General features: G+C 35.9%; 1 protein-coding gene across 1 annotated transcript; it reads right to left on the bottom strand.

Annotated features, from left to right (window-relative positions):
* Positions 1-1,647: 1,647 nt before the first annotated feature.
* LOC128545987 (uncharacterized) lies at positions 1,648-12,565 on the bottom strand. Its single transcript, XM_053532936.1, has 5 exons — positions 12,087-12,565; positions 11,075-11,271; positions 9,175-9,340; positions 4,877-5,036; positions 1,648-2,640 (listed from the first exon to the last, which is right to left on the bottom strand). The coding sequence occupies exons 1-5, from the start codon at positions 12,498-12,500 to the stop codon at positions 2,399-2,401; spliced, it is 1,179 nt and encodes a 392-aa protein (XP_053388911.1). The 5' UTR covers positions 12,501-12,565; the 3' UTR covers positions 1,648-2,398.
* Positions 12,566-12,571: the final 6 nt, after the last annotated feature.

Raw genomic sequence — 12,571 nt, forward strand, 5'->3', positions numbered from 1 at the left:
GACACAATGTCGTTTATCAAATAGTCATGGAGAACATACGCCCCGCCCCAGGATCGAACTCGCGACCCCGCGATCCGTAGACCAACGCTCTTACCTACTGAGCTAAGCGGGCGGGCTTCATAGTTAAAGTGATAAAGAGATTGTGCATCAAAACCTTAACCAAGATGTGGACGTGGAAGGATGTCGGTGCCGCGTCAAAAAAAAGATAGCTCTCCATATATTTCTTAATGTTAAAAATACAGAAAGGTACAAAAGGACAGACTTAATGGGCAGATTTATTGTAACTGTATCTTTCAATTCCTATATAGAACCACCCAAACAATGTTTGATGGGGGTATAAAGACAGGACTGGATATTTTGAGGGATGCAAAAAGGAGAATAATTTTGCTGAAAGAAAAGTTAAGAGTTATGAAACCCGTTATATATACTTGTCATGTGGTTCTTAAACTTTGTTTTAAGTAGTTTCAAAATGATATTTGTATTTCATATTCAATGTAAACGATACTAGACTGATGGAAAGGGACATTTATCAGTGTGCAAAAAGGGGAAATATTTTCTCAAAAGAAAAGTAAAAGTTATGAAACCTTGTATGTTTAACTTGACTCATGATCCTACAAGCCTGTATATGTTCTAAAGATATTCAACATAACAACAAAAAACTGATGGGTCAGGACATTTTTCAAGTACAACAGTTACTGGGGGTATAGTATTGTCAAAAGAAAAGCCAGAGTTATGAAACCTGGTATGTGAACTTATCCCATGATCCTTAAAAGCTTGTATCAAGTTTCAAAGTAATATCTGTATCAGTTCTTCAGATATTAAAGAAACAGAATTAGGGAAAAGCTGCAAAAAATGATTCCTATACAGCATCCCCTAAACCTTGGTGGGAGTATGATATTTAAATATTACAATATTCTAATAGCATTATGTGTTTCACACATTCAGGCAGAATCCATCACATGTTTTACTATTCAGAACCTACTCATACAACCATTACTTCAATAATCTCAATTCATTATTCACATAAATGTAATCAGCACATTATTTCTATAACAGAACAAGCTAAAACCTGGATAAGTGAAACAACAAGTAGACATTTTCCTAGATCCATGTAATTCACTATTCATGTATTCATTGTTTTATTTGCTCCAGGGGCAGTTCTTTATACCTGATATCAATAATACTTAATATTTCACACTCAGTCTGAAATAATGCAATGAAATACACAACTCTACTTGAAAACTTGTATCACTGAATGGTACTAAAAGACACAACACTACTGGAAACTATTATGCCGTTTAACTTCTTTCAACCATTAGCTACAAATAAAATGATTATCTTGCATAATTCTTTACATATGCATAGACATAATACTAAAAATATAATTACAGACACCACTTTTAACAGCTGACTTTTAATGTTTATAACAGGAGCAATATCACATGACCCTGAAAATCCTTGACAAAAGCCAAAAAAGTGGTACAACTGAAGAAAGTAATCGGACCTTATAATTACTGCCAAAAATATGCACATAATACTTTTCTCTTAAAGTTGATGATATATTAAGACTTTTCAAACTGTCCTTCACATTAACTTGTATGCTCAACCCTTCCTATACTTTCCGTCAAATTCAAATTCAACAACATTTAATAAAGGTTGTTGAATTTGAATTTGATGTTGTTGAATTTGAATTTGACAGAAAATATAGGAAGGGTTGAGCATACAAGTTAATGTGAAGGACAGTTTGAAAAGTCTTCAACACATGGGGCATTTAAAAATAGATTTCTTAATCTGTAAATGAAATGACTGGTGTGGATACAACAACAAGAGATCACAGTGTGTTACATGTAATTATCACAGGTATTTAAGTATGAGCACTTTGTTCTGAAGCCATCACATGACTCTAGAATGCCTTTTTCAACATATACACTTAGAAAGGCTGCATTAAATACAGCTATGTATAACAACAAAGTTAAGTTAATGCAGCTCACCAGTTCTTGATACAAGAAGAAATTTCCACATCACCACTGAACACTTTTTTGTTTATCAATAATGGCAGCAGATTACTGAGGAAAATAATATTATCTGCTTTGAATGTCTGTTACTGTTGATCACCTTTTCATAAACGTTTCATTGTGTTTAGTAACTGGCTTCATACCTATTCTGAAAGGAGAAGCTGGAACTTCCTGATTTTTGGAAATGTTCAGACTTCTTGCTAGTTTTCATTGTAAAATCCTACTGCAATATTACCTTCTCTACGAGTCAAGCTACGGCCACATCTAAACCTCCAAACAACCGATTGTTACCTCCTAATGCCAAAATATTTCCATCTTCATCAACCTATGTATAGTCCAGTACATTGAAATTGTTCTAAATTACTAGTTCCAGTACATTATGACTAACTTGAGCTGATGTCCTTTTGTTTCAATGGAACAATATAGTTCATAATACCATTTTCAATTTTGTTATCGTTTACCCAAAATATATGTAAATCTGGCAAGTCGGAATTAACCTGTAGGTCCTGTATAATTTTTTCCCAAGGCACAGTTTCTAAAACATTTCCATATTCTGAATACTGCTGAAAGTGTTGATGTATGTTCATTCCAAGGGCTCCACTTAAAAATCCAACATGTAACACACCTAAAATGAATTTCAAAATAAATCAGTATTTGAATACACATATATTTTCAAGACCATTTTGTCAAAAAATTTTAATGGTACCATTTTCAGTTACTGACAGAAAATGAGAACTACCATATATCTTAACATGTTATCCTTTATGTAGTGTAGTGTAGTGATCGTCAGCACCTTTCTGAATGTTATTTAAAACAAGGCAGTCTGAAGGACAGCTAAATCCCCCGCCACTGCTATGGATAGTGAAAGGGTAAACCTTTGATTTTAGCTGTGACCTTGACCTTGAACAGACATGGCTGACTCATGAATTCTGCACAACGTCTTGATGAGGTGATCATTTGACCCAAGTTTCATGAAAATCCTTCAAAGGGTTTAGGAGATACAGAGTAGACACAAAATGGAAGGCTCAAACCTTCGACCCTTAGTTGTGACCTTGACCTTGAGCTGGCATGGTTGACTCATAATTTCTGCACATCGTTTTGATGAGGTAATCACTTTACCCAAGTTTTATAAAATTCCTTGAAGGGGTTTAGCGGACACGAAATGGAAGGCTCAAACCTTTGACCTTCAGTTGTAACCTTGACCTTGAGCCAACATGGCTGACTCATAAGTTCTGCACATCGCCTTGATGAGGTGATCGTTTGACCCAAGTTTGATGAAAATCCTTCAAGGAGTTTAGGAGATATAGAGCGGACACAAAATGGAAGGCTCAAACCTTTGACCCTAAGTTGTGACCTTGACCTTGAGCCGGTATGACTGACTCATGGGTTCTGCACATCGTCTTGATGAGGTGATCATTTGACCCAAGTTTTATAAAATTCCTTCAAAGGGTTTATGAGATATAGAGCGGACACAAAATGGCAGGCTCAAACCTTTGACCTTGAGTTGTGACCTTGACCTTGAACCGACAAGGCTGACTCATGGGTTCTGCACATCGTCTTGATGAGGTGATCATTTGACCCAAGTTTCATGAAAATCCTTCAAGGGGTTTAGGAGATATGGACCGGACACAATTTTGTTACGAACGGAAGGACAGACGGAAGGACGGACGGACGGAAGGACGGACGGAAGGACGGACGCAGACCATTCCTATAATCCCTCCGCCACGGCGGGGGATTAACAAGAGGCCCAATTGGACCTAGGTCACTCAACTTAATAGACCTCTGACCATCTGATCTTCCATCTAACTAGATTTGGTGACAACCCTTTAAGCAGTTCATTAAATAAAGTTATTTAAAGGTTTTATCTACATTTTGCTATGCGGCCCCCAAAAACAAACAAACTTCTTGACCCATATTTAGTTTTAAAAAGAATTCTGATTTTAGCACTGGTGTCCCCTAAGAGGAACCAAACAGAACCATTACAATGATACTACAGACCAAATTTGAGAAAAATCTATCAAGCAGTTCATGAGAAGAAGTCATTAAAAGCTTCTCTATTTTTAGCTCTAAATGCCCCTAAAGAAGAACCAAGTGCCCCAATTTTAACTAACTTTGGAAAGGGACCTTACAATGATTCTACAGGGGTCAAGTCTGACTGAGATCCAGCTAGCAGTTCATCAAAAGAAGTTATTTAAGTGTTCTTTTTCTTTCTTTTTAGCTCTAGTGCCTCCTAAAAGGGGCCAAGTTCCCCAATTAGAATAAGCTTGGGAGGCCCTTAAAATGATGCTACAGACCAATTTTGATGAATTTCCATCAAATGGTTCATGGAAAGAAGTCATTTTAAAGTAATTCTATTTTTATCTCAGTGGACTCACAAAGGGGCAACCAACTATAATATTATTAGTGTATTGTTTGAGAGGACATTAAAAATGGTGTTCCAGACAGTCTAATAAGTTCATGAGAAGAAACCATAAAAAGATTTTTATTTTCAACCCTAGCGGCTCCAAGGGGCTGACTGCCCTAACCTGAACAAACTTGAGACAGGCCCTTATAAAGATGCTATAAATCAAGTCTGATGAAGATCCACTGAACAGTTCATAAGAAGCTGTAAAAGGATATTTTTACTTTTATCCCTAGCACCTACTTCAAGGGGCTGACTGCCCATATTTGAACAAACTTGGGAGAGAACCTTATAATGATGCTGCAGACCAAGTCCAATGAAGATCCATCTAGTGATTTATGACAAGAGGTCATTTATAAATCTGGTATAATACATAATATAACATTTAAAGGTATTTCTAACTTTAGCTCTATCGGGGCCAAGTGCCCCTAAAAACTACAAAGATAAAAGATTAACATACTACTATCAATGCCAAGGCATGCTGTTTCCATGATAAGTATTTGTAAGCACATGTCAGTAACAGATTCAACATCATCCATACTGCTGATTTCCTCTAGTGTACTGTCATTTATATGACGGCTGAAGAATAACTTCAGATTTTCCAAATGCATCTCCAAAAGCTGAAAAACAAAATGATACACTTTCTATAAATTGCCTACTTACTGCAAGACACAGTTCACTTTATTTCAAAATTAAATACAGCAGCGTAATTGCCCCAAGAGTTTATTATTTAAAACAGATATTTGTCAACTGCTTCAAAGACAAATTACATAGAACCATAGATACCCATGTATAATGCGCACCTGTGTATAATGCGCACCCCTGATTTTGGCCCAAAATCCTGGGAAAAAAAACGTTTTTGGTCAATTCTGAGGTGGATGGAAAAGGAAAGTAGAGTTTACATCTACACTGGAAATAAATTTTATCTCCGTGGCAGAGAGCAGCATCGGTCTCGATTTTTGTTTTCTCGAAAATAAAACTAGTAAAATATTGTTTTATTTGTTGTTTTACCTTTTTAATTAACTATTTTGAATAAATAAACAGCAGCTGATTCAATATTTCGGAATGGTATCTTTCAAAATGACATGAGCTTCTCAATTCAACAAAAGGTGTGATAGTCTTTTTGTCACGATCAAATAGCCAGTAATTACCGGCAATTAACGTGTCACCTCGTGTCAATTATGTTGTTCACAGTTTGACCTCGGTTAAAGATAATTCTCAATCTTTAACTAGTATCATAATTTTTGTGATTTATTAACATTTCTTTCATCAAAATACTTTTAAATTTATATGAAATTAATTTTGTTTGAAAGAAAAATAAACCATTCGATTTTTTACAGAACGTAACGGCAATCTTAGATTTTAGCGGTGACAGTAAGCGCGAGGAGTAGTTTCCCTTTACCAAAATGGCAAACATCGGTAACAAACTTGTTTTGAAGTTGGAAAATTGTCTATACCTGTGTATTATGCGCATCCACGATTCAGGGGTGGTCCCGGGGGTAAAAAAACTGTGCATTATACATGGATATCTACGCTAGTATCTCTTCAAAACATTTTTACATGCCACTCTCTATATTGCTATGGGTTTAGCCCTCTTATTCAAAAGTATTAAGTTATGTTATACAGAGCAGTCAACCAAACCTGTATTCCTGGATTCTGTACCAGTACTTGCCTGATCTGCACAACTAACTTTCAACTTCTTAACATTAATCTGAGGTGCAGGATGAACGATTTGAGAAACAATTTGAATAATTTTGATAAAGGACCACCAGGCAATGCAACATACCAAATATCAAAAGCCTAGGTCTTGCAGTTTCAGGCAAGAAGATTTTCATTTTTTTTTCCTATATAAGTCTATGTGAAACCTGAGACCCCCGGAGTGGGCCTCTTTTTACCTAAATGGCATAATTTGAATAATCTTGGTAGAGGACCACTAGGCAATGCAACATATCAAACATCAAAACCTTGGCCTTGCAGTTTCAGACAAGAAGATTTTAAAGTTTTTTCCTATATAAGTCAATGTAAAACTTGGGACCCCAGGGGTGGGCCTCTATTCAACCCAGGGGGCATAATTTGAACAATCTTGGTACAGGACCACAAGGCAATCCTACATACCAAATATCAAAGACTTAGGTCTTGTGGTTTCAGACAAGAAGACTTTTAAATTTTTTTCCGATATAAGTCTATGTAAATTTTGGGACCCCCGGGGCTCTTTTCACCCCAGGGGCATAATTTGAACAATCTTCATAGAGGACCACTAGATGATTTCACATGCCAAATATCAAGTCTCTATGTTTTACGGTTTTGGGCAAGAAGTTTTTTTAGTTTTTCCTTTCTGTTGCCATGACAATCAGTTTGTGTGAAATTCAAATTTTTAAACAATTTTATAAGAAGACCATCCAAGGAACATCTCTGTGAAGTTTCATCAAAATTGGCCAGGTGGTTTAGGAGGAGATGTTGTTTATAGGAAAGTGTGGACGCCAGATGGTGAGAGGTCACAATAGCTCATCCAGAGCTTATAAACAAGATGACCCTGAAGGCCCTGTATCGCTCACCTGACCAATGGACCTAAAGATCAGATCATCAAGATTAACATTCTGACCAAGTTGCATTAAGATATGGTCATAAATGTGGCCTCTAGAGTGTTAACTAACTTTTCCCTTGATTTGACCTGGTGTCCTAGTTTTTGACCGAAGATGACCCAGATTCAAACTTATCTTAAAGGTTATTAAGATTAACATTTTGACCAAGTTTCATGAAGATACAGTCATAAATGTGGCCTCTGCAGTGTTAACAAGCTTTTCCTTTGTTTTTAACCTGGTGACCTAGTTTTTGATCTTACATAATCCAGATTCGAACTTAACCCAGAGGTCATCAAAAAAACATTCTGATTAAGTTTCATAGTGACATAGCCATGAATGTGGCTTCTACAGTGTTAACAAGCTTTTCCTTTGATTTGACCTGGTAACCTAGTTTTTGACCTCAGATAATCCAATATCAAACTCGTCCAATATTTTATTGAGTGTAACATTCTGACCAAGTTTCATTAAGACTGGGCCAAAATTGTGACCTCTAGAGTGTTAACAGTCAATTTTTGACAACGAACGACTGACGACGGATGATGACGGACAAAGGGCGATCAAAAAACCTGTGCTAAAAACTAAATTTATTGTCTATAATATTAGAGGGTTTACAAGCTTTTCCTTTGATTTGACATGGTGACCTAGTTTTTGACCCCACCTGACCCAGATTGGAACTTGACCTAAAGATTAACATTCTGACCAAGTTTCTTTAAGATATGATCATAAATGTAGCCTCTGAAGTGTTAACTAGCTTTTCCTTGGATTTAACCTGGTGACCTACTTTTTGACTCAAATGACCCAGATTCGAACTTGACCTAAAAATCATCAAGGTTAACTTTCTGACCAAGATTCATCAAGATACAGTCATAAATGTAGCCTCTAGAGTGTTAACAAGTTTTTCAATTGATTTTTTGACCTGATGACCTAGTTTTTGACTCCACCTGACCCAGATTCGAACTTCAAATGTAGATCATCAAGATTAACATTCTGACCATGTTTCATAGAGATATTGCCATAAATGTGGCCTCTAGAGTGTTAACAAGCTTTTCCTCTGATTTGACCTTGTGACCTACTTTTTAACTCCACCTGGCCCAGATTTAAAATTCAACTAAAGATCATCAAGATTAACATTCTGACCAAGTTTCATTAATATATGGTCATAAATGTGACCTCTAAGAGTGTTAACTAATTTTTCCTTTGATTTGACCTGGTGACCTAGTTTTTTACCCCCAGATGATCCAGATTCAAACTCGCCTTAAAGATCATCAAATTTAACATTCTGACCAAGTTTCATGAAGATACAGTCATCAATGTGGCCTCTGTAGTGTTAACAAGCTTTTCCTTTGATTTGACCTGGTGACCTACTTTTTTTACCCCAGATGACCAAATATCAAACTCCTCCAAGATGTTATTGAGGGTAACATTTCCACCAAGTTTCAATAGGATTGGGTAAAAATTTTGACCTCTAGTGTTAACAAGCTTTTCCTTTGATTTGACTCGGTGACCTAGTTTTTGACCCCAGATCGCCCAATATCGAACTCCTCCAAAATCTTATTGAAGGTAACAGTCTAATCATGTTTCATTAAGATTGGGCCATAATTGTGACCTCTACAATGTTAACAAGCTTTTCCTTTGATTTGACCTGGTGACCTTGTTTTGAAGCCAGATGATCCAATACCGAACTCGTCCAAGATTTTATTGCGGGTAACATTCTGACCAAGTTTCATTAAGATTAAGCTAAAATTGTGACCTCTAGAGTGTTAACAGTTAAATTTTTGATGACAAACAACTGACAAAGGCCACATGGTGATCACAAAACCTGAGCTAAAAACTAAATTTATTGTCTAGAATATTACCTGTATATCACATTAAAAGTTTGGTTAAAAAAAGAACAAAAAGATTGTACTACATGACATTTTAGGTGTAGACTTATTGGTAAGCCATTTCACAAACGTCAACCTACTACATACAAGGTTAGATTTTAAAAATACTGATACTGCTTAATAATCAAGAGACTGTCTCCCATCTTTTCTGTATTAAGTCCCCAAAAACAATCTTTTTTTCATTTGACATTGTGTGGTTCAACTTGTTCTCGGCATGCTTCCGAGGGATCTACTTTCCAGATTTTAATTTCTGCTAGGTCTACACCTTGAGGACAAGCAATTTGTATAGTTACCTGTTTCTTATACAATCTGAAAGATTCAACAGCATGGAGAGTGGCCAATAATCTAAGACTAAATTGCAGCTTTTCTGATCCAACCAACAGTAAGGCAACACTCTGATACAAACATGAGTTGTCTTTCCCACTTGACTTGTATGCCTGAAATCCTTCTGGTGTGTTCCTACAAACGTAGGACAGATTAAAATTTATGGATCATTCAATGTAAAAAATCTTGACAGGATATTGTGAAATTATGCATTTAGTACTATAAAACTTTGTGATGTTGCGCTAGCTAATAAAATATTTAAGAAGATCCTCTGGAAGCATAGAGCCCATCAAAGCAAAATAATAGCAATTAAATGATTATTACTACTCACCTCCCCTAGCACCAGCTTAAGAAGAATTCTATTAAAGTATAAATGGCCTAAATGAGCCTAAGCTGCTCACCTTAAGAAAACCTTAACTACCTGACTAAAAATTGCTTCTAACTAGGTTTGGTGAAAGTCCTTTAAGATATTTATTAAAACAAAAGTTATTTAAAGTTTCTTTTCTATATTTTGCTGTCATGCACCAAAAACACATAACCATCTGAAGAAATTATTTAAAGGTATATCCATTTTAACTCTAACTCTAATTTGAACAAAATTATGAAAATTCCTTATAATGATACTACAGACCAGGTTTGATGAAGATGCATGAAGTGGTTCATGAAAAGCTCTTTAAAAAGTTTTTCTATTTTCAGATCACGTGGCCCCTAAAAGGAGCCAAGATGAAGCTTTGAACAAACTTGATAGCAGTCCATGCTAGAATGCTTCTGACAAAGTTTGGTTTAATTCTGACCAGCAGTTTCAGAGAAGATGTTTAAATAAAATGTTGACGCAGGACGACGATGACGGATCATCCAGCTATACTAATTTTAACCCTTTAAAGCCTGCTAAATTTCTGAAATGGACTGGTCCATCATTCAATATGGGCAATACCATTTAATATTCGAAGGGGTGCTCACTGAAAATTTACTAACTGAATAGCGAACAGTGCAGACCATGATCAGCCTGCATGGATGTGCAGGCTGATCTTGGTCTGCACTGGTCGCCAAGGCAGAATAACTTGCTGCTAACAGGCTAAAGGTTAAAAGGTGAGTTAAAACCTGAATGCACTCAATGATCCCAAAGGACAAAAAAATATATACATATGACAACACTGGAGACTTTTAACAGCAACCATAGCACACTTGAAAACTGCTGCTGTGACAGTTGTTAAAATCATACAAGACCATTTTGAAGCAAATATTAGAACCCAGCCAAGCAAAATAATAGCAGACACTGATTTTAGTCTATTCATGCGAGGTAATGAATTTTTGTTGGGTTTATAATGTCGCACTGACACAATTATAGCTCATATGGCGATTTTCCAGATTTATAGGTAGAGGAAGACCCAAGGTGCCCTTCCGTGCATTATTTCATCAGGAGGGGGCACCTTGGTAGAACCACCTAACATGAAGAATTCAATGCCACAAGTGAGACTAAAATACACATCAAAGAGAGGCATATGATTTGAAGTCAGCAACCTTAACCACTCGACCACATAGGCCTCTTGAAAGGTAATGAAATGCACAACACTTCTTCTGCCCCACCCCCGCATTAGGGTTCCTGCATACATGCTTAAATGTACGAGTCAAACATCTCAAAAATTTTGCATTCATATAAATGATGTGTCTACTTTTAGCAATGAGCAAAATGTTCAGCTTTATAACAGAATTTTATTATAATAAACTGAATGTACAACATGACCCAGAGGACCAGGAATCATAACAACTGTGTCCAAGTACTTTGTAAATAACAACAATTTTAGAAACAGTTTCATTTAGATAATATCAATATGCTTAAATGTAAAAACTACATGTACATAAACTTACTGATAGTACTCTAGAACCAATGGATTGGTAGAATGTTGTTCTTGAAGCAATAACTCAGCAGTAAGACCAGGAAGCTGTCTCTTGATCTGTTTACACTTTTCTTGAAACTTTTCATACATTTCGCCTGACTTTATCATTTTCCCTCTACTATCAACTTTTAAAATGTCTGAAAGCTCTATCAAACGTTTTTGAGCCATCTGCAAATACAAGAAAGAGAATATTCTCATCACTGTCACTAAATTAGACAAAAGCTAGCAAATTTCTCATATAGGTAGTTCTCCATGTTCAGATAAAAAAAATCCACTATACTGAATTTGATCAGACCTTGGTTTTTCAAAACTTCGGAAATACTTGGAAAATATGAGAAATAAAAATTACAAGGTTGTATGCTTGATGTTTGCTGGGCTGATATGAAAAATTTGGAATCACACATGTCTTCTTATTGGTAGTATGTGGATAAAACACAATTTCGATGACGCAAATATAAGATTTTCAACAATGTAGATTTAAATGAATCTTTTCACATTTGTTACTCAACGCTCTGTTTATTACAAGGTCAAATTAATTGTATAGATCCAGGTGCTTATTTTTAACATATTTGCCCACAAAAACTTGCAAGCAGAATGGGAGGCATTATTTAAAATTATTTCATATGTTGACATTTGTTATCATTTTTTACCTTAAGATAGAAATTAATGTTGCCATTCCTATAAATGTACACATGGGATGACATTTATATACAGAATTATTTTTCATTTCATTTACTTGGTCCAGGCTACATGCCATGTTATCAAGATAAAAGACATTACATCATGACTTCCAATTTATCAGACTTGGGGATCTTCCTTAATAATATTACATTATCTTTTCAAGTGCTTTGTCTTGTTTACTTTAGAAAGATACAACTTAGTTCTGCCAAAGGATAAAACGTGCATGAGTATTAAAAGTAAAACATAGAATAAACGTAGACTATAAATGGTTGAAAACTAAGGAGCAAGTGCAAAAATCTTACTTCTTCCACTGTCTCTTCCACTGGCGGCACAAAAGTTGGTCTCCTTTTACTCTTTTGGGGTGCTTGCGTGTCATCTGTTGGAACCATGGGAGTATTTCCTGTGGGATTCTTTTCGAGTTCTGGAAAAACTGGACTGGTGCTTTCTAAACCAACAAATGTTTCCTCCTCCAGAATATCCCCTGAAGCTCTTTTATATATTATGTCAGAATTATCATCAGTTTTTGTTTCCAAAAATTCTGACTTCGGCATTTCCTTGTCTGATACACTACATAGATCTGGTAAACTACCATGGTGTGCACTATTATGACGCGAGCGTTCAGGAACACGTTCAATGGAACACATTTCCATCATTGCAAGAACCTCACTCTGAACTTTCTCTACTTTAGCAAGACACATGTATTGTTTTGTTTCCATCAAACAAACTTTGAAGTCTTGGTAGTACTGCTTACCAGTCTCTCTAACCTTTGTTAAAATCTTTCTTGATC

The sequence above is a fragment of the Mercenaria mercenaria genome, unplaced genomic scaffold (genome assembly GCF_021730395.1).
Source record: "Mercenaria mercenaria strain notata unplaced genomic scaffold, MADL_Memer_1 contig_1872, whole genome shotgun sequence".
NCBI classification, from domain to species: Eukaryota; Metazoa; Mollusca; class Bivalvia; order Venerida; family Veneridae; genus Mercenaria; species Mercenaria mercenaria.

Excerpts from the sequence above, each read along its gene's own strand:
- LOC128545987 (XM_053532936.1), bottom strand. The coding sequence starts at position 12,500 with ATGGAAACAAAACAATACATGTGTCTTGCTAAAGTAGAGAAAGTTCAG. Across the intron at positions 5,037-9,174 it reads TCAGATTGTATAAGAAACAG|CTTTTGGAGATGCATTTGGA; the intron begins GTAACTATACAA and ends TTTGTTTTTCAG. Across the intron at positions 2,641-4,876 it reads ATGCCTTGGCATTGATAGTA|GTGTGTTACATGTTGGATTT; the intron begins GTATGTTAATCT and ends AATTCATTTTAG.